We start from the raw sequence: 23,721 nt of genomic DNA on the forward strand, positions 1-23,721 counted from the left end.
TCTGTCTGTTAGTTTGTGCAGCTTCAAACAACGTTCCCTGATCTTACCGAGCATTACTTTAGAGCAGAGGTCACTAACAGGCGGACCGCGGTCTGAGTGCAGACCCAGACCCTGTCCTGTACGGACCTGGACCTCCAGTGAATACATTATTTAAGTATATATATGTTGACGAGGTGCTTCTATTTTGACCGGTGCAGCTTCTCCAGACTTTACGGTACTGGTTGAGCGATTCCGGAAATCCACTGACCAATTGCATTCGACTTGAGCCATCCCACTTGACACCACTAAGAGCCTATCTAATCTGTGCATCATGCTAAATAGCGAGTGACAGACAGGGAGACGAGTGAGCGATACAGCGAGAGAAGATGGAGAGAAAAGAGTGTTTACCGCGAGAGAAGACACAGAGAAAAGAGTTTACAGCGAGAGAAGACACAGAGAAAAGAGAGTTTACAGCGAGAGAAGACAGAGAGAAGAGAGAGTTTACAGTGAGAGAAGACACAGAGAAAAGAGTTTACAGCGAGAGAAGACACAGAGAAAAGAGAGTTTACAGCGAGAGAAGACACAGAGAAAAGAGTTTACAGCGAGAGAAGACAGAGAAAAGTGCGTTTACAGCGAGAGAAGACAGAGGCGAGTGAGCGATACAGGTAGAGAAGAGTGTGCCAGAGAAAAATTATTAACATGGCACTCTCTAAGAAGAGAAAAGTGGACAGCGAAAAATAGAGCTTTCAGCCCAGAATGGACAGACTCATTCATGTTCAAACCCACAAACCCAGTCTGTCTCATACGTTCAGAGACAGTGGCACTTGTAAAAAGTGGCAATGTGAAACGCCACTACGAGACCAAACACAACATTTTTGACCAAACACACCCATTCAAATCTGAACTTAGGTCACAGAAAATAAGCACTCTCAGAGCTTCTATTCCCTTAAGAGAGAAGAAAATATATCTTCAGTGTTTCATTTATATAATTGTATAAAAGTGACAATAAATATTGTCGAAATGTTTTTGAATTGTTCTTTCTGTATTTGATCTGACAGTCAGTTGTTGATTACATGCAGCCTACTAGGCTACTTCAGTATATATATCCCACTGCTAAATAATAACGCAAGTTAGACATTATGATGTTCCGGACCTTTGCTTGAGGAAATTTTCTCAAAGTGGACCTATTAGAATTTTTGTATATTATCCCTGCTTTAGAGGGTGGCTGTGGAAAAGGAGGTAGAATGGGTGACTTTCCTAACAAAAAGGTCTGTGGTTCAATTCCTGGTTCCTCCAAGTGTCCTTGGGGAAGACATTGAACAACTAAATTGTTTTGATGGCTGTGCCAGCAGTGTGTGAATGGGTGTGAATGATGTGTGACAGAATAAAAGTGCTGTATGAATACCAAGCATTTACTTCTGGTCCCAATGACAAAAAAAAAAAATCTCAATCTCAATCAATCTAAATCTGGCTCAACTACATCTTCTAGATTCAGGTTTCAATAAAGTACATGTAATGACTCTGTACGCCACCTTCAACCATCTTTAAAATGCCATTTATTGCTTGGGAATGTCCACATGTTGTAAGGATTTCCTTTTATATATGTGGATAATAGCTCCTTCTGTGGTACTGTAGTTAAGGCTTTTACGCGGCTACGGTATCACAGCACTGACTCACGAGCATTCCTTGTTCCTCTGCTAGTAAACTTCATAGCAACCATACAAAACACTGAATTCTATGCATTTTTACGAACTTCCAAGGTAGTAATTCCTAACACTTCCTTTAGTTTATAACCTGTTGCACACAGGAGATTCTTGGTGATTCCCTAAAAAGGCCCCAAAGGTGTGCTGGCGAGGCTCAATCATAAAGCTACTGATACTCAGTGAAACCACTTGGAAAGGAAATGATGATGATTGCTAATGAGAAGCATTCCCCTCTGATGACCTCATGCCTAGGGAGCCCTTCCAGCTAATACACTCTAAAAATGCTATAAAAAGCACAGGGCAGAATATAACAAGCTAGGGACTAAAATGCAGGTGGAAGGAAGGCAGTGTTAAAAGGATGTAGACAACGCAGTCGTTAATTGCAAAAGAACAATGTTTGATACAATAATTTCAATAAAAACAATGTCTGTGACAATTTAATTGCTGCAAATGGATTTGAGCAAATAAGTGTTTAATCGCATGAGAATTCAAGGTACACCAATTACTCCTTTTTTTGTCACCATTTAATAATTAGTATTTAATTAATAGGCAGCGTTTACAAGCACGTTCTCAGAAACTTGATTCATGAAGCGTGGTCACGAAAGCATCATCCGGCGCCACGTACTCATGTAATTATGTGATAGAATATGTGTATTTAAAAATATATCGGTGCAGCCATAAATGTTGCTCAATACATTTTGTTGTTATTTGTTATTGTAAAATTGTTCTTTTTTTTTGATGGAGGGGGGAAACAAGAAAATCTAAGAATAGTTAGGCCCATAGATACCCATGCTTGGTTTCTACTACAATTGGTCTGTTTCAACATAGTCTTTCCTCAAATTAATCTCATATGAAATGACACTTAAGTGTATTGCAAGTAATATCTAATGTCCCCTGTGTCTCACAGATGATTGTGCATATCTGACAGAAACATACGCATCCATACGCAAACCAGACCGTCTCCCTGCCCCACCAAAGCCGTCTCTGATCCTTGTGTTCCTTCTTCTTCAGCCCAACTCTGCCCTGCAGAGCTCACTCTCAGCCCCTTGAGCTCCAGATGAAAGGCTGGGGGGAAATGGCAGCGCTATTGGTAATATCCGCAATGGGACATCTGCTGTCCAGCCAGCCTCTAAACACGCCAGTCCCTAGGGGCCCAGACTCATTCCAGGATGTAGGATGGGAAGACTGAGGGTTGGATTGGTCCTACCCAGCCTGGCAGAGGATATAAGTACCAAATCCCTCATCTACCTTCTCACGGTAGATTGAATCATAGGTTCTGATGCTGTAATCGTCCTCCCTGAACCTCAGTCCTTATTGTGGTATCTTCATGTTAACTGTACACTCATGCTTGTACCACTTGTACAGATCTATGGTATTAACCTATATCTGCCCTCTCACCTCTACTCCTGACTGTGTGTCCTCCCTCCAGCACCAACTTGACACCAACCCTCGCTCTTAATCTTCACTTTTCTAACACGAAAGGTCAGCGCGTGCTAGGTCAACAGCAACAACAGGCTGTGGTGGGTTTGGGAGTTGATCCATTGTAATCCTGCTCACACTGCTTTAAGTTGACCATATCCTGCTCACACAGCTGTTATTGTCCAAAATGTACTTCCCCTGCCAGGGGGAACAGCTGTCGCACACCTTTATGGCCTTATAGGCTTTGGAGAGAAATTATCTCTGTTCCTTTAACAGTCAGGTACAAACACAGCAGTAACCCAATAATCGTGTTATAACGATATATCAAAGCTGAAATACTGCATCAAAGCCAAATTCAAGGTCACATCACACGTATTATCGCACACTCGACAATAAATCAGCAATGAAAGTATTCACGATGAGTGTGTGTGAGAGAGAGTGTGTGTTTGTGCGTGTGAAAGAGTAAAGGAAAATTGGGCAGTGATGGATGGGGAGTAAATATCTGGTTTTGATGTCCTTAAGACTGCAGAATTCAAAATTGGAGCCTTTTTGTGTCCGTGTGTGTGTGTGTTCAAATGAAGGACAAATTTCACATCTAACACTATATATATAAGAGCATTTCACACAACTAGCAGCTGTGAATTTGAAAGTGTTCAGAATTTATTTTCCCTGAGGATCAACTTTATAACACACAGCCAGCCAACCAGCTGGTTCCCCATGCAACGGTATGCAATGAGAGAGAAAGTTATGTAGTTAAAAAAGAAAAAAACAGTAGCACTGATCGACTCATAAATCTTGTCCCATCTAGATAATTATGTTCTTTAACATGATGGCAAAGCAAACATTGCCAGTGGCTTCATGCTGATAGACGACTCAACAACTGAACTGCAGCGCACAAGAGCAATGCCAGCGGTGTCTTCACTTCCTTGATGAGCTCACCAGTGTTTCTGACAGATGGTGTTTGTTACCAAAAGAGAATTGTACTTCCATGGCTGTATGATTCATACTTTTTTTTCACTCATTTCCCTCTGGCTCAATCACAAGAAGTGTTTATCCATGCATTTACTTCTTCTCCTCTGAGACGGATAACCTGCTTTTATTCTGGTGTTTTATTTCGATTTTTAAATTTTTTTTTTTTTTATCGCTTTTCCCATATTTGCAAAACCGACTGCCTCAACAGCAGCAGCACAACACAACACAACTATCCTACAGTCAAACACAAAAGGTGCAGCAGTGGAATTCCTCTCCTCCCTTGTTACGTCCTAAACTACTTTATCTACAGTAACCTCTTTCATTCTGCTCTTTTAGATCTTCAGATCAGAAAAGGCAAAAAAACAAAACAAAAGCCTAAATCAACTCATAACCAGAAACCAAGGTGAGAACATTGAAGAAGCAAGCAAGAAAAAAACTGCACAGACATTTGGAGAATTATCTCTTTCTATAATGGAGAGATAAGAGCCTAATGTGCCACTCTGGGTCTTTTGGAGATTAATAAGTTAATAAGCTAGCTGCAAATGAATAGCTCCTTTGGAAGGAGCAGCCACAAGTGTTTCTGAGCTTATACAGTAATAAGCAATAGCCACACCACACAAATGCACCACATAAAAGGAGAGGGATATATGGTTCATTAAAGATTTACTGAATAATTCTCCTGTTCATGGCTGTTGTCGTACATGACCAGGCCTTGTTTAGCTCCCCGGGCATGTCCCCAGGCGAGAGTAGCAGGATCTGAACCAAGATCAAACAGGCGTGAGATCACGAAATCAGGCAGCAATTCTTTGTGTGGAGAGCAAATTGGACTGATGTGAAAAGAATGAGACTTTTCTAACTCTTGTCCTGACACGCACGCACACACATGTACACAAACACTTTGTGTGTGTGTAATCCTTAGGGATTAGGGAGCCATTCATACATGCATTCATGTATTCTGCTCTGAATATGCTTACTGTCCACGCTGCTACTGTTTTAGAGACTCCAAAATGGAGATGCTTAAAAATGCTGCTGGCTTTGTTTAAGTTTGAAAACTCTCGGGATAAGGCTAGTTTGAATCCGAATGGGTAAAAACTGAGATATTTGAAAACAATGCGTCTCTTTGTCATCGGAGTAATACAAGAAACACCTGCTCTCACTTCTCCACCATACCATAAGAAGACATTTCTGAAACTAAGCAAACAACCGCAGAGAAGACTTGGCACTGCATGAGTATGGACACAGATTACTTCTGATACCGAGCTAAAACAGACTGTTTTTATCTGAAAATGCTGTACTCGAATGGAAACTTTGTAAATATGGATGTAGCCTATAACTGCATACATTCAGTATGCATGGGGGTGGGTGCATGCATGCATTCTATTCCCTCAGTCAGAATAGCAGCACATCCATCATATCACTGCGACGATGTCTGTCCTCTGCAGATTAGTGCAGTTCATTAACTTGTAATAAAGTCCCCCTAGTAGAACAGTGGGTTGTCATGTCCCTTGTTTACATGGACCTTGAGAGCCAGAGTGAACGGACAGAAGTAAAATATGCCTCCTACAACCTGGTAATGCATTATAATCTCACCAACCTGAGGATTTAATCTAACAGTTGCCAAACCTGACGTTTGGATCAATAGATAACAACCTTGGGACTTTTTTTTTTTTTTTTTTTTTTTTAAATGTACCCTTTAATATTATGTAAAGCCCATTGATGGTTCACTGAAATTGCAATTTATGAACTTGTAATCAATGAAGCAGACCACATCAAGATATATCAGGACAAGAAGCCAAGAAGTGTCACAAGATGCCAGGTTTTAAAGTCTTGAAAATATGAAATCCTTACATACAGACATGTCACTTCAAACTGCTTATGATGGAAGTGCCACGACAGTATGAATCAAGAATTATTGCAGTTATTCACATGAAAACTTTTAAAGTTGTGCCACAACCGAGCCAGCCAAAATGGAGTGTCTACAACTGAATCCTGTTCTCATGGTCTCATATCCTGCATTCCATTTTTTATAGATTCTAATAAGTCAGCCACAGTGCAGTACGGCTTGGTTTTTGTAACTGGTTGACAGACAATATTTTGAAAGCTAAAGAATAGCTGAACAGACCTCACCAGGATATATATTTACACTCCAAACACAGTCTAATGGGTTTTGTTCGGTAAATATCAAACTGTGGTTAGGGTTGATTGTCCCCTGTTGTTGGGATACAGATGCCGGCATGTTTTATCCACATCACAAGGAGCAGCACACCAGTGACCTGCCCATAGTTGTGTGTGGCTGGGTATGTAATGGCTATTGATTAGTGGATTATATAATGGTGAAATCGCCTTCTTGCTACTAAAAAAATAAATAAAATACAAGACCAGTAATCTTAAGCCACACTCTGGCTGTGTGAATGTTTGTATGCCAACTTAAGAGTCCTTACATGTTTTGTACATCACTACAACTCTGGAATTGATGATAACTTATAGATGTATTTTCATTTTGCTGTGCCGGTTTGCAGCTACCGTTGTATGTTCAGAGCTAAATATAGTTGGAAGCAATTTTATAAAGCTGCATCAATCAAGAAATAATTACCAGCCTCTCTAAGATTTAATATGTTGACATGCGTTCACCTTGGTTGTTAGACAATACAATCTGTTGAAAATGTATATGAAAATTCATATCGAGTGAAGTCTTATGGATATTTTGGGGGCATTTTAGTCTTCTTTTCTTTTTTTTTACACGCAAACACTAATTAGGGGAACAGCGAGGCAACATAGTGGGAATCCAAAACATCTAAGCCAGCAAACTGCAGTGTCTGTTGTGTATTTACTTGTGCGCTCCTCATATTTTTTGGCAAGCACTTTGTGCAAAATGCCTTTTTCGTGAGACAAGCAAGTTAACAAGCGAAAATGCAAAATGTTATGAATGAACTAGCATCTGGCGTTTCTGCAGTGCAGCGTGGATTTTCACATTGGGCCTTCGAACTCGTTATGATTTTCCGTCTTGCTTAGATATCTCAAGGCTGCCCACTGATGGAGTATAAATTCATATGAATAAATAAATAAATAAATAAATGAATGAATAAATAACCTCTGCTGTTGTGTGCGGGGATACATGCTTTCTGCTCCTCTGTGTTCTTGTCTACTCCCTCCATTCTCCAAGGTAATGGTTCACGTCAAAGTGCCTTGCTTTAGAAGCATTATAATAAGAACTGATTAATATGAATATTATACAGTACATCACAGTACATATCCTCACCTGTATGTGTGGTACAGTAGGGAAGCAGTGCATACAGATTGTGAAAACACGTTTTAAAATGAATTTTCAAAGCCATGGATGAGGTGAATGAAAAAGAGACTTGTCGTCAGAACACAGATTTGTCCTTGGTTGTATACTGCACTAAATCATCTAAATAGAGGCAGAACATAATTAGAAAGCATCACATTGATGCCGTATAAACCATTACAAAGACTCATGTGGACCTAATGATAAGCGGCGTGAGGGTTTTATACGCTGAGTGAAGGACACTTACAGGTATCTGGACCACCTCCTGAGGCTTGACATCCATCTTCATCATCACAGCCAATGGAGCTGCCCTCTGATTTCCCACTGCCCAGCTCATCCCAGACCTCGACCTGGCCCAGTTTTGGAAACTTCTCCTGGGTCTCCTAAACCACAAAGAGCAACACACACTTGTTACACACCAGTTTATGCATAATATTTACCTTCGTCTACCATAAGTTAATGATTATGTGGATTTGGATACCGAACGCTGACTTTCAAAAGCAGTAAAACTAGTCATGAAGACTCGATCTGTGGTTGTCAATCAGTTTTCCATCAAAAATTCCATCAACATTGACTTTGGGCTATTTCCATCGGAAATTAGGGATCCTGCAACACCATATAATGCCAGTAAGTGGCACAGTGCATCAGCGGGGATCACTCTGCTTGTTTCTCTCGCGTTAGTGTTGTTAAGTGATACTTCTGCCTGGTATATTTCAGGACTCAGCAGATGACACACAGCATCCTGGGGATAGACAAGATCAGTGTGGGTGGTGTACAACAACTATGGCCGTGGGTGGTAGGATGATGTGCTGTATTTAATTACAACCACATTTTAAGAGCAACATTGATTATAAGGTTGAGATAGATTTTCCCCCAAACAAAAAGAAGTTTTGTAATTGAGCTTTGGTTTTTCACATTATCATTTTTCTTTTTCCATTTTTGTTTTAAACTGCATCGAATTCCCTGATGTTCCACTCTGATCGCTAATGAAACACATAATCGACCATATTCACATCATTTTACTCATGACATGCTCAGGGCGGGAAGCTCAAATGCTGAGCAATGTCTTACAAGTCAGCTGCATCAAGTTGCACTGAGAATCTGCTATCATTCTTTATTATTTTACCTTGAAACTACTACATCGTCCAACATCTGCACATTTCTTGACTTTATCCTTGTTTATTTGTGACATTCACTAATTTCACCCATAACAAAAACCACGATCTATGAAATTTGAATCACAATCAAAGGACAATGGATTTCATAGATTATCTTTTCATACCACACATCTTAAATTGTGCTCATTATCTGTTGTCACAATTTAATTTATTGCAAGATTATTTTTGAAAGTTCTCACTCATCTAATGCCAGTCAACACTTGACTGGAGTTTTGTGTCAAGACTTTCTCTGTCCAGAGCATGAAACGCTCACTCTTTAAAACTCATCTCAGTATGGGGTGAACTAATTGGAGCACATTCTGTCTACTCCTGCTGTCCACCATCATCAAGGTGGTCTTTGTTCCATCTCACCACATCAGAAGACGACGCTCTCCAGACACGAGAACAAATGATGTGTTGAAGTGAAGCGAAAGGCACCGGCCTGAATACTGAATTTGTAGAACATGTGGAACTACTGAGAGACACACACCGTTAGCTCATGTTGACCGCTTCATGTGCACAAACTCACACTTTATTAAACATTTATGAGAAGGCAGGCAAATATCACCATCTGCAACAGCTGACCTTCATTTGGCGCGAACAAGCGCTGAAGACATGCTGAGAGGTGGGTGGGAGGATGGGGGAAGCTTAGGGTGGAATGACTAATATATCTTTACACTGACAATATCATTTATCCGACAGTCAACACATATGCCAGCAAAGAAAACCTTGGAACATTATTGTCTGATTAATTTCAAAGCTAAATGGAAGACCTTGTCATTTGATTCATTTAAGCATTTAAAGGGGAAATATTATACCCTATTTCTCCAAGTTAAACTAGTTCCCTGGTGTCCTAATGAAGATGTCTGTGACATGCTTTGGTCAAAATACCATAAGGATGAAGCACCACAGCAGTTCAATCACCCTGCCAAAACAGCCCTGTTCAGAATGCTCGGTTAAGTAGTATCTCTTTAGGTCCACCTTAAAAAAAAAAGTAAAACGAAACTTAAGGGACAGGAAATGACATCAGCCACAGAGGCTAATGGAAGCTAACAGCAGTTAGCATTTGGAAAAGCCATCATTTGCCGACTCTAGCAGGCACATTGCCGTCATATATAACATGTATCCACTGGACAGATAAATCGTCTGAGGCTGTAAGTTTGTATAGGACTCTTTGCTGCACTGTGGAGCCAAGAATAGAACTTTTTCCCCGATACCGTTGCCCTCGCCAGCACTCTTGCGTGTTTTTTACGAACAAAGCGGAGCTCCGTGAGACAATTCCAGGAATTTACCGAATTGTGATGTCCCAGTGAGCTCGTAATTCAACATCGAGTGTGATAATAAGTTATTGAGTGAAAAGTATAAAAATAAACTCACCATTATGAAACTGTAGTGGGATAAATAAATTTGATAATATTGGGCTATCTACAGTTTATTAATATACAGACAGAATGAGGCTGCATACAGAGTACTTGTTAAAGACAATGATTTTACAAAGGTCATTTTGTCTTCGACGCAATAACTGCAATAAACCAGCAACAGTCAATTTAATTATGAAAGTGTACACTGGGCACTGTTGACCCTGTTGGCATGGATGCACGGTAATGGTAATATTGAGAGACTCTAATTTTGCTCTTAAATCCTAGATGTATATATTTTATAGCAAGACTTAGTGCCAGAGAAATCCAAGTTCTGGTAGAAAATGAAAGTGGGCAGAAAGATTCTGGACATTACATTTTGAATATTAAGCAGGTGGTGAATTTGATTGTTTTTGTCAGGGGCTGATAGTTGTTGCATGTTCACAAACACTTGCACAAAACTTGATGCAGATGCCTGTTCTGCAGCAGCTTGACTGCTGTTAAAATAATCATGAAAGCAGTAATGAACACATCACTATCATTTCTGATTCTCATATCAGAGTAATTATCATCACTCTCTACAGGACAGCATGAAACAGGAACAATTAAAGTGGTCTTGACATGACAGGGTTACTCTTGGTAACTCATTATTATATGTCATGTATCCCATTAATACCCAGTGTGAATGTACTCCATCTCACTCAGACCTGAGTGGGAGAATGATTAAAGCGTCTGTTCCGAGAGGAGTCGTACAACAACCATAAAAGGAGACTGAACTTCATGAAACTCAAGCGAGCCCTTTGGTAGAACCAGCTAAAACATGTCACCGATGCCCAAAGCAAAAGGGCACAGCCACTGACAAAAGGTGGATGACTCGGTTTTCACAGATGAACAGCTAGGTACATGGGGATTAGACAAAATTCAAATGGCATTACATGCTCACAGCTTTGTACTGCATGGTTATGGAAAGGCTCAATCCGTTGACAGCCTCTTTGTGTCCTGTACAGGTTAGGCCTGTTTGATGCTGCAATATTATATGCCATGTTAAAATAAGGACAGGTTTTTGTCAACAAAATTGTGACTGGTAAGAGAAGCCAAGAGAAACAAAGTCATACTTCAGCTGTTAACTATATCAATTTAAGTATGGTGCTGGTACTTCTCCTCAGCTAGAATATAATTTAATTATCTATTCAGATGTTTCAGCAGAGGCCTGCAGAGAAGAGATAAGAGATAATAAAAGATAGATGGTAAGACACAGAAAACATTTCCTTGGGTTTGGACAGTCACAATGACAAACGCACTAAGCCCTATTAAGCAGAGCAACAGAGTTAATTCAATGCACGTTCCACGAGCTCACAAGAAAATGCTCTGCTGAACAGCAGAACTTTGTACCAACACCAACCAAATAACCAGTTGGGTATTAAGCGGATAACCGTGCCGTTCAGGGGACGTTTAACACAATGGCGCCTGGCCCAGCTGTCCTTAAAGCATGTTAATTAGAGGGGGAATCAATTAAGGTGCCGTTGCTGTGGAAACCACAGCCGAGTCTTCGTATAATTGTTGGTTGGCTGCTGTCCAATGCAATTTGTTGGTTTGTTGTGACAGAGTCAGGAATGCAAAACTGCCTGAGCTCAAATGTGGTTATTTCAGAGGTACCATGGAGGGAAATTAACTGTGGTTTTCCAGCAACATACCAGGAAAGCATATTTCTAATTTGTCCTTGGAGCGAGATAAACAATGCACTAATATGAGAAGTCAGACACCTTTGTGAAGTCTGTCTCTCCACCTTCACTGCTGTGTAATAATAAAATAAAGTTTGCTTCCACTTCCTCAAAGTGGCTCTTCTTTCTACGAGCATCAGTTCATACACACTAATGTAAGGCTATTAAGTCCATTTGTGTATGTGTGTGGGTGTAGACAAATGAAGAAGAGAAAGAAAAAGAAAACACAACAATATATATACGAATACATAACTATGAAACTAACATTTTCTATTTATACCAACATAAGTAAATATTATGCAATGGCCATTATTCCAAACATCACACTGTAACATTGTGGAGATTCACTGCGACTTTAACCCTAACTAAACTTAAAGCCTATTTAAATGTGGTAAAAGGTCCCATATTAAACCCTATCTCTCTAAGTTAACCTAGTTCCCTGGTGTCCTAATGAACATGTCTGTGACATGCTTTGGTCAAAATACCATAAGGATGAAGCACCACAGCAGTTCAATCACCCTGCCAAAACAGCCCTGTTCAGAACGCTCGGTTTAGTAGTATCTCTTTAGGTCCACCAAAAAAAAAAGGTAAAACAAAACTTAAGGGACAGGAAATGACATCAGCCACAGAGGCTACTGGGAGATAACAGCAGTGAGCATTTGGAAAAGTGATCATTTGCAGGCTCTAGCAGGCACATTGCCGTCATATATAACATGTATCCACTGGACAGATAAATCCTCTGAGGCTGTAAGTTTGTGTAGAATTCTGTGCTGCACTGTGGAGCCAAGAATAGAACTTTTCGTTGACTTCTGGTTTTCCTATACCGTTGCCCTCGCCAGCACTCTCGTGTGTTTTACGGACAAAGGCGACAAAGGTTCTGTACCGGGTTGGCTTTAAAAGTTACCGGTAAAAAGCAAACAGTGGGTTCTTACTACTAGAACTCATTTCCATCTGTAGTCCACAACACTTATTCAGTAGCAGCTTCCATGATATAAATTAATAATTCCCACCTACATTCAGAAATCAAGTGCTGTATATATATATGTATATAAATACACATAAACATACTGGAAGTGCCATCATCATAAATAACATTTAAAGACCTTTAAGGGTCAGATACTGAAAAGAAAGACACTAACGGGGTAGACCATATATAGAGATGTAGAGGTGTGGTATAAAAATAAAAGTCACTATAAACTCAGTCTGAGCCTCAAGTTGTTTTTTTTTTAAGATGCAAACCTTCAAGGATTACCTTGAATTCACCACACAAACTGAAATGAAATCATTTATTCCCAAAAGGCTTTGAATAAAATCCCATATATCATGGAATACTTTCTATTTCTCCTCTCAGCCTGCCAGCTTCCCTCTACCTACTCTTTTTTTCCCAGCTCTACTGTCAGAGGATGGTGGAGCTGATTTAAGAGCATCAAGAGCTGAATCCCTGCATGCATTTGACTAAATTCTAGTCACACTAAAATCTGCGCTGCCAAGAGTAACCGATCATCCTCTGAAGAAGCGTTTTTTGTTTTTTTTGTGGAAATAGGAAACCCAATTTTGAAATGTAAAAATGTGAATTGTGGTCATCTGGGATGGAATATGAATTACCACAGCTGTCGCAGCATTTGTGCAAGTGTGTGGCTGCGCATGTAAAAATGAACAGAGGCCTGTTGTCAAATGAATGAACTACAATCATAAGTCACAACCTTTGCGGGCCCAAATTGAGACATGTGCACTTTTTCCTTCTCTGACATTTTGAAACACTATCACCTTATTGAGGCCAGTGTTGGTGAAAGTGCTTTGTGGACAGAGAAAAGGAGAAGGAAAGAAAAAGCTGGAGGAGACTTTAAGGAGAGCCTTAAAGTCTGCAGAAGTCCTCCCATCTTTTAAATTAAAACGTTCCACATTCTCTCACAAGCTCATAATGCTCTTGTGTAAAAACAAACATCAGCTGGCAGACAGAATAAAGGCATGTGTGTCCCTGTCTCCCAAGGAATTATAAAATCTAAATCTAAAACTGCTGGATGAGAAAAAAACAGCAAAGACAAGAAAGCAAAAGGAGAAAAAATATTTCAGATGGACCTCAACCAGCATTGTAGATAGCAAATCTATAGCTACTGATTCTGGAAGAGATGAATTAGTTCAAGGACAGTTGGTCATCAACATCTTACTGGCACATTAAGCAACTTCTGGACTTAAGTACAAGTCTGTATTGCCATTCACAACATGGAAAATAAAACATCCAACATCCAGTCCAACAGGATTTTAGAATTAAAGGAATGACAATGTGAGACACATACTTTTTTGATGTTGTTCTTTTTTGTGGTTTACGACAGGGCCAATAAAAACCACCACTAAAACCTTATCCAGAGCTGACAGCCTAATATTTTTGTGTCTTGTTGAACTTTTTTTTTATGTAAACTCACATTGTAGGAAACTGGAGAACTACTGATGCCATGCAGTTGTTTCTTTTAGACAAAATATTAGCTCAAGGAAAAGAAAATCTGTTAACATATTCGTGGACACACTCACTCACTCTAAGGCCATGCATGGTATGTTATTTCAGTGATAAAAATTTTAATATTTCTGCATCTGGATGGGCATATTTTTGAGTTATTATCTCTTAAATTGAATTACAATTGTGTTCCCAAACCTGCTGTGTTATTTTAACAACTTTTTTTTTTTTTTTTTTTTTTAAACAACGAACAACCACGCACTGCAAGTTAGCACAAGTCAATTCTGCTGCTAACTTTTAAGTGACACATGGCCATGTCCATGACCTCATGTAACACTCATAATGAGTCAATCAGAGGAAAACACCGTGGCGTTGGGCTGTCACACCCTCCTGTCACGCTCCTGCGTGTGTGTACTTTGGTTTCTGTCAGCCAGATGATGGAGATGTTGTTCAAAAAGGTTTGGCAATTTGAGTGACTTCAGCAGTTTGCTTAGAGCGTGTTCCAACAGGGACCTTGTTGATCTGGGAGAGTCGACGCACACTCCAGATTCTGGGAAACGGGAGCCTTTTCAGACAAACCGGGTTTCAGAAGCTTTTATGGAGCAGCATCTTACAAAGGTCCAGAAGAATTGGTGACATCTCATGGTGAGACTGGAGATTGTAACAAACGGAGGACTTGGCTCTCACCACTCTCTTGCCCAAGCACACCAGGCTTCCACTTCAAAATGTGGCTGGCTGGTGTAGAAACATGACAGCGGCATATGTAAAGGAATCCTTGCCCACAGTGAATATAAAAGGCTAAAAGGCTTACCATACAATTCATTAAAAAGTGATTATATACTTATACTGACATACCTATAAGCGAAATATTAAAGTTCTTCAGAACTTTTAATTAGTCTCGTTCAATTCCTATAGTTCACACTTTAGTAATCATAGAGCTCCACAATTCTGTCTTGATAACATAAATTAATTTCATGGAATTATGTTTAAGCATGGACAGAATGAATCCTATTTCTGCCTCCTAAATGTTCCACACTGGACCTTTGAACGGTTTTTAGCACTGCTGTTATAATGGTCACCATTACGGCCATCGTGAGACCGCGGGCAGCATTAATCACTGTTGGTTAGAGCTTTATGAGTCAGGCCAAATAGAATAAAACATGTTTTCACAACCTATCTTGGCTGACATATGCCGTCTACATTACAGGATCTCCACCCAACGTGCTCATCAACACAGCTAAGCTACAGTACATACATTACTTATCGCACTTTGACGTGTGTAATGTGTTACATTAGAGGAACATATTCGAATCACGAACACGCCTGTTGCCATGGCATGTTTTGTTTTGTCACCACTGCCAGTAAAGACCGTTTACTGTTACTATTGTGAGTCAGATAAATGTTACCATTTAGCAAACAACTGCTGTGGTTTCAGATGTTGTTTTTCAAGACGAGGGTGGTCAGCACAATTCCTTGCTCACACTGAGATGACGATTTATTTTGTGTTTGTTGCACAAGTGATTGATCGTTTCCTCTTAATAAGCCGTTTGTTGCACTCGGTTTCCATTAGCAGCCTAGCAGCTAGTAATCCCCGTTAGTGTTAACGATTTGACTCGGTTTCAACAAGGGAGAATTTCGTGACCATGCTCCAGGAATATAGGTCACATATTTTCTTAATAGAACAACAATCGATGTCTTTGAGGAGCTGATACCTCTGAGGAAAGAATATGCGGTATGATCCAATGTGGAAAAACAGACTCATATTTTTTTTTATGAGCTTTTCATCTAATTGTGCTGGTAAAAAATGTTATGCTTAGACTAGAGTCTGGGTTCACAAAGTTTAATTGCCAAACTAACAGAGAGCCCTGTGCAATGAGACTTGTTGCTGTATCGTTGCCACAGCAGCAGCGGCAAAAGAGCAGCAGAGCTCCTGTGAAGGCCAGCTCCATCATCATCTTCAAGTGGAAAGAATCTGTCCCCTCCCTGTGACAAGCTTCCAACTCAGCCCAAGCTCTTTCTTCATCCCTGGATTCCAACATTTTAAATGCTTAAATCTTTTCTCTGTGATTTGCTGAAACATGAAAGAAATATACTGTGTACTGCGAGGGGAAATTGAAGTCAACTGTGTGTACGTTTTTCAGAATTTATCTCTCAAAAATATGTATTTCCACAGTAAATACAACATATAAACTGTCCTCGACAAACAAGAGCAAACTGTAACCCTGAGTCCCTACAGTGGCTAATAAATTCAAAGATCCACAGGATCCACAGTGGGGATGTGCTGAGTGTGTGTAAACATGAGTAAGATTTCTTAGATGTGGAACCTTGCTGGGCCACAGGCCAAACCAGACAGCGGCACAGTGGTAAAACTCATCAATCACACATACAACTGGCCTCTATGTACTGGATTTTTCTTTTTTTTACATCTCTCCATCCAATGCAGCTTTCACCATTTGTAATAATGCTGTCAACGTTTATGTTTGTGGAAAAAAAAAGAAGAAGCTTTAAATAAAACAGGAATTTGACCATCTATACATGTTGCCACTGACTTTATGTTTACTTTCTTAAGTGGAAACTGACAAATTATTCACATTTCAAATATGAAATATGTTAGCCTGTTAGACTGCCTGTTTTCATATGAAAACAGGCAGTCTAATGTGACAGGTTCCCCACCCAAAAACAGCTGGACCGATGGCTGGAAATCAAAAATCCACTTTGAAACATTTATTGTCCACATCCGCAATATTAACAGGCAGATAGTAGGAGGAGATACACAGGCCTATTCATTTAATGGGCCATTTTATTGGAGGTCAAGCAATTAGGCTTGTCCTGTGTATTATTTCCAGCTTTTACAAACATGATGTAACTGTATATTTTCTAGATGTAGGTATGTGTATTTTTCTTTCACCTTACAAACTGGCTTGTTACTGTGTGTTTGAGTACTCTTTTTGGTACCACTTTATGACCCTTTCTGGGTCACTCGGTTACGTTAACATGCTTTTACATGCATGTTAAAAGCCAGACGTTAGTCGGAATAAGACAATAAGTTTTTCTTAATGTCAGATAAACATGTTGGTCCAACTAAAATCTTAGTCTTAGTCGTACTAAAATACCAGGATAATGCGTTTCATACTCCGATTACTTCTGCATGTATACGCTTAGTTGGAATAACATACCAGGATAATGCGTTTCATAGTCCGATTACTCCTGCATGTATACACTTAGTCGGACTGGAGTCAAACTTGGCATTCTGCGCATGCACCAAAATTTCCTCCCTGGTCTTTGACCCGCAAATACAAGGAGATAACAACACAATGGCGTTGGCATGAATGAAAGCTGCGGAGAAGACACACCTCTGGACTGACAAAGATGTACAGCAGGTACAAAACATATAGCATCACAGCACGGTCCATCTCACGGTTCGCTGTTTGTTTTTCTGTGACATAAAGGTCAACAGAAGACTGATTCAATACGCACTAGCTTACAGAGGCGGAGTCGGACACACACGGCCAATAAATCCATTTTCTCCTCCACATGTAAACACTCAACTTTGCAAGTTGTCCGATTACCAGTCTTAGTCAGACTACGGCCTTAGCTCGATTACACTGTGGTGTATGTAAAAGTACAGATTGACTTTTTCAGAACCAGCAGTTCTCAAGGTTACCAAAACCTGGTCCTAGTGAAGTAAAAAAATTAGGATTAAGATGTGAAATCCTTTGATTTGGCATCATACTGTGAGAGAACTTCAAAAATGGCTAGTCTTACAACCTAGATGTGAATTATAATTATCTGGCAATGCCAGAAATTAAGGATGCTGCCAAGATCTACGTCTACTGACAAGCCAATGAAAACATATGCAACATATTTTGACAATCAAATAAAATGGAGGCATGTGAATTAAAGTTTTCACTGACATATGATGTTTCTGACTTGCGTCGTAGCTGTTGTGGCACTAATAACCAACCAGTAGGTAAAAATATAAACTTCTCAAACTGACTCATCAAGAAAAAGTACAAATTATTAATTTAAATAACTGTATTATAAATTTTTTTTTTAGAAAGAAAGAAAGAAACCCATTTTATCTAAAACCACCCCGCTGTGTGTTTTGTTTTCAGATGTATTTTTTATTTCAGTGAAAATAATAATAAGCCTCTACAACTGAAGTTGAAAGAAAACAATTTGTATTTCAAACTTTCCCAATTTCTTTTCTTTTTTTTAAATCTTAACACAGAAGAAATGGAAATATTTGTTCCCACTTTGAAAGCTGGTTACACATAGATGAAAGGAACACGCAGACACAGAGAAGCAAAAGAAGTCAACCAGTAACTGTGATTTTGATCTATGGCAGACATTCTAGTCGAAAATGAACAATGTTGCTCCCTGTTGTTGTCACTGTAAAGATCAAGTCCACAACCTCTGAGGGTTTGTCATTGTCCGTGTAGTCTGGTCTAACAAATCAAAAACTGATTAACAGTGACGTCCGTAAACCAATCTAATGATTGAATTGAAATTAACTTAACAATTAAAAAGGCAGCCTGGGTGTCTAATAAAGGTTGTGATTTAAAAGTAAAATGAGACGGACTTGCCATAATCACTCTGCAAATAAAATTATAGTTTGTGAAATTATTTCCCATTTAGAAAAGTCCTTGTGATGACTCTGTTTTTAATTAACTGTCATGTTTAATGAACAACCAAATATATATCTAACAACGATAAAAAATATTCCTAAATATCAACAAACAACACAGCAAATTACGCTCTGGTTCTATTTATCTTTTAAGTTAAAACAAAGCAGTAGCTCGTGGTACATTTCATAAGACACCTTCTGTAATGGGCAAGGGATATGTTCCCTAAATTTGTTGAAGTGTAAATTATCACTTCCAAATTTCCTCGAATAATTCTTGCACCGCTGAAGTGTCAGACTCTGGGGAGTGAGGTGGAAAGACTTTTGGGTGTGTCAATAGAAAATGAAGGAATATGCCTTTGAGGCTGTCCAAGGCCTTGTGAGCATGAAATATTAGTCTATTATGATTGTTGGCAGAAGATCTATTTCTTAACAAAACCACAGGGATCTATATGAATAGGTCTGGATTGCACCCAGGGTTAGGAGCTGTCACAGGTGTTTGTCAAAAGTTTGGAACTATACGCAAACCTATAACGGTGTCTGATGGATAATACGACATCTATTCAAAACTGTGTTTATCCAGGTGTGGACATGCGTGATAAAATGTGTTTTCCACTCTTGCTGATGTTTAACGATTCGGGCTATACCTCAAACAGCCAGCCAAATTAGGCTCTTTAACACTATAATGCTTCGCTGTTATCTGGCAAAGCCACATGGCTTCAGCCGCCATCTGCCACCTGGTCTACATTTAAGGTAGGCTTTTCAACCCAGTAAATGTCAACAGGCCCAGTTCAACTCTGCATGTGGTTACTATGGCAACAGGGGATTTGACAGCCACCATGGACAACTGGATATTGTGGTCTGACAGATGTGACATTGAGCTGGTTGTAACAGAAAGGTGGGCAGGAGATATGCAAGGTAAATGTGAGATAAAAAAAAATATGGTGAGATAGAGAGAGATGAAGGTAAGATTATGTGTGTGGGATCATTTGTCATGATATAGATTAGATTAGCGTGGGAGAAAGGAAGACAAAGGCAAACAACGGCTGAAAAGTCTTTCAGAGGGAAACAAGAAATCAAACAGTTACCAAAAAGGACAAGAACTGAGGAAAGAAAGAGAAATTCAGAGGCAGAAAGTGAGAAATGTCTGGTGGACTATCTGTGGGCAGAATGTTCAAGGCAACAAAAGGGTAGGCAGGCAGAGAGGAACAAATCCTGCTCCGTTTGTCTCATTAAATGGCCTGTAGGGACTGTGTGAAATGGCCCCTTTATTCCTGGTCCTTTTCAGCCCTAAACCCCATCTACATGACAAACAGCCTCACTTTGAAGCTGCTTGTGTCATCTCAGCCTATCTGTCACTCATTCCTGACCTTTTGCACCCAACTCTCATCCCTCTTTTTTTTTTTTTTCAAAGTAATTCACTTTTTTTTGTCCTTATCTTCCTTTCACCTTCTATACTTTAAATGTATCTTTGATATGTGCCTCTATATTCAAAACAACTCTTTGGAGCTGGAGAGCAGTGCACAGGCTTTTCAGCAGTTCTTCTGACAAATAGGTGCATTGGTTGAGATGTGCTTATTGAACAAAAGCTCCAGACTTTGACGTTGACCTGTTTCAGCAGCAATCATATGGTCTTATGAATCTAGACACATCTGAGGGCCGGGTCATACTTTCCACCTCCACGTGTCTGCAGAGGTCCACAAGGGTCTGCGTGATGTGAAATTCATCATCCGCCCATTTCCGCCGTGGTCCTCGTAAATGACCACGAGCTTACCACCTGTGTGAGTCTGCACAGTCTGTATACAGTGACACTTGCTCCCACTTTCCAGTCCAGTTGGTGGCGTACTCTTCTTATGGTCAAAAGACACAATAAAGAAGATGGTGTCCGAGGAAACTTGCTTGAGGTCATATGAGGAAGTCCACAAGACCAAAGAGTACAAGGACAGACAAATGAGGGTGAACTCCGGATGTAAAAAAAATAAAAAAAATAGCCACTAATAAAACGGAATGTGAGATTGAGTGATCATGCGTGGAATGCTAGAATGACGCAAACCCTCTGTTTATTATGAACGAAACCGTGGGCATGTATGTGCATGCATAAATGCAGAGGACACAAAGCATGGTAAATGGTGACCTCGTCCTAACACAGTGTGCCTGAGGGGCAGGCCACTCTCAGCAGACAAGCATCTTAACACACCCACTTGAGCGCAGTAGCACATGAGAGGAAACACAAATTCAAAACACAGCTGCAATTGTGTTGACCACAACAATAGAGAGCACACATTACATTTAAAGTTTCTGTGTGCTCGTGAGGGCAACGGTATCCGAAAACCGGAAGTCCGCGAAAAAGTTATATTCTTGGCTCCACAGTGCAGCACAGAGTTCTACACAAACTTCCAGCCTCAGAGGATTTATCTGTCCAGTGGATACATGTTATATATGACAGCAATGTGCCTGCTAGAGCCTGCAAATTATCACTTTTCCAAATGCTAACAGCTGTTAGCTCCCAGTAGCCTCTGTGGCTGATGTCATTTCCTGTTTTACTTTTACATTTAACTTTTTTTTGGACCAAAACATGTCACAGACATATTCATAAGGACACCAGGGAACTAGTTTAACTTGGAGAAATATGGTATTCTATGTCCCACCCTTTAAAGGTATAGCCATTTCCACAGACTTGCTGTTCTCTGGGCTGCAGTGAATATTCATCTTACCTGATTGAAGCGATCCAACCCCTCCTTAACCTCAGCCATTGTAGGGTCCACACCTCGGACTTTGACCTCTGGGTTTTGCCTCTGGGCATGCACACCATTTCCGACAACTCGGCTCGTATAGCTGTGGAAAAAAAGAGAGAAGGAAAATCAGACACAAATGCTGGATCCTTTAATCACTGGCATGCTCTTTGGACCTGGCAGGGATTATAGCTGTTGATTTTGTCAGTGGTGTTTTTGTGCTGATGGCAGGGAGGTTAACGATTCGAGCAAATGGTCTGTATTTATAAAGCTCATTTCTAGTCTTGATGACCATTCAAACTCATGCATCCATTCACTCACAAATGTATACAACACATCTGGGTGCAGCACTTCAGGGTTAAGTGTCTTACCTAGGGACACATTGATATGTAGCCTAACAGAGCTGTGGATTTATCCCTGTCCTTTCGGGAGGATCACAACCTGCTCTACCACTGATCCACAAGTGAAATCGTATCATAAATAAGAATAAAAATGATATATCTTATTATGTCAAAGCAAATTACAAACAACTTCCAGGAACAAGCTTATGGCCAGTCTACCTTTTGCAACAGTTTGGTAATATTCTGATATGTTTGGTATACCCTGGCAAAATCGCAGATTGGGTACATGATCTACAATGGCCACTCATGTCTTTCTCATCAGAAATCAGAACCATTGCAATCTGAAAATTGGACTGCCTGGATTTCAGCAACATTTGGAAAAACAAAATAATATTAGACAAGTGGTACGGAAATGTTAAAGGTGCATACACAGCGACAACAAAACACTGTCCATGATACCCTCATACAAAACAGTTCTTAAGAGCAACTAAGCCCTGGTAAAATCAGCCAATGTTTAGTCAGATGAGAGCATTGAAAGGCTGTTTCTTAATGTACACACTGGGACATATTCTTTAAGGAGGACTTAGACTTGGATCCTGTTGCAGAGGTTACTACTGATTGTATTAATATCTGCAGTGACTTTGTCGTCAACAAAAAAGAAATGAGAAAGTTTCCAAACAGCAAGCTTTACATCACCACAGAGACCGCATTAACATGTAGAAATTTGCATCTACAGACATCAACCAACTTTTATGAATATAATTGGAGTTAAAGCAATTAAACAAAACCCATTTAGAACCTACTAAGATATATCAACAGGTTATGAATAAGCTAAATTTAATAATTTCAATAAAAGGTTTGACACAAATGACTTCTCAGAGGAGTGTAGCAGCATTTTTTTTAACATCTCCACAGAGAGAGCCGAAAGAACTCCAAATTAATCCCAAAATTATTTTTAACATTTTTTTTAACAAGGCCATGGAACCAGATGGTATATCTGCATTTGTTCTGAAAGCATGTGCAGTGGAATCAACACTTGCCCCAACTTTCAGAAACGTATGGACACTAACAGCATTGTGGAGCAAGGCAATCATCACACCTGTCATCGAACCTTGTCCTAAAGAATGTAGAGTTCAGACCTGTGGTCTTATCTGCCATGTTTATGAAATGTATGGAAAAATAATGCTGAGCAGGTTGAGGTTTGAACTAGGCTCACATCTAAAGTCATTGACTTATTATGCTCCATCTCTTCCTGGTTTTTAATAAGCTTGCCCACCTATTTCCATTAAGCAGTCAGCCAAAGATGCAGAGATGAGCTCCAGTCAGTGTCTGCAGAGTGTTCAGCAACAAATGATAGAATTTTGCAGAGGCTATGAACAGAGGTGCAACAGTGCTCCACTTTTGTCCAGGCAAAACTGTTTTTTTAAAATTTATTTTAGGCTATTTTGAATCCCTTGGGGCAAACTACTACAAAAACTACTAAATGACAATTGAAATGTTTTCAATCCATGGTGGAAATTCAAATCACTATCGCCATTGGTGGCTTATATTTCAGCAGAAGTTGTAAGTGACGTTCCATGCATATATAATCAGTCTGATTACCAACAACATTGTGTGGTCACTAAAGACCTGGTTCAATCAAAAGCCTAGGCTAGAATATATTTATTGAGTTCAACTCTGCTTTTGTGTGAATAGGAGAGGACATGGCATTTGACCTCATGGAGATCATTTACCAGTGATCTATATTCAACCTATAGGGCAGGTGGACTACTACAGGTATCAGGTTCAATGTGTTAATCATCTGTGCCCAGAAACAGTTAAGAACCTTTAGCGTTGCCTGGGAAGTGCAGCTCCTTTAGGGGAAAGCATCCTGAGCTACTTGGCCTTTACATAGTTTGGAAACTTGACAGTTCAGTCAAGGGCCCAAATTAACAGACTCATCCAGACAGCCGTGAAGATAATGGGCGTCCATAATCA

At 39.8% G+C, this 23,721-nt stretch overlaps 1 protein-coding gene across 2 annotated transcripts in view; it reads right to left on the reverse strand.

Annotated features, from left to right (window-relative positions):
- LOC310927679 (glypican-5-like) overlaps positions 1–23,721 on the reverse strand; it is a 96,687-nt gene that overhangs the window by 10,819 nt on the left and 62,147 nt on the right. Inside the window, exons 7-9 of one of the 2 annotated variants that reach the window (XM_083890050.1) lie at positions 21,386–21,506; positions 7,607–7,742; positions 7,344–7,482 (exon numbers count right to left, since the gene is read on the reverse strand). In XM_083890050.1, coding sequence (XP_083746176.1) covers positions 7,439–7,482; positions 7,607–7,742; positions 21,386–21,506 — 301 coding nt within the window. In that variant the 3' untranslated portion in view covers positions 7,344–7,438. Of the gene's footprint in view, positions 1–7,343; positions 7,483–7,606; positions 7,743–21,385; positions 21,507–23,721 lie in introns of those variants that run through there. The other variant, XM_083890049.1, reaches the window with a different exon arrangement.

Source organism: Microchirus variegatus (genome assembly GCF_963457635.1).
Source record: "Microchirus variegatus genome assembly, chromosome: 5".
NCBI classification, from domain to species: Eukaryota; Metazoa; Chordata; class Actinopteri; order Pleuronectiformes; family Soleidae; genus Microchirus; species Microchirus variegatus.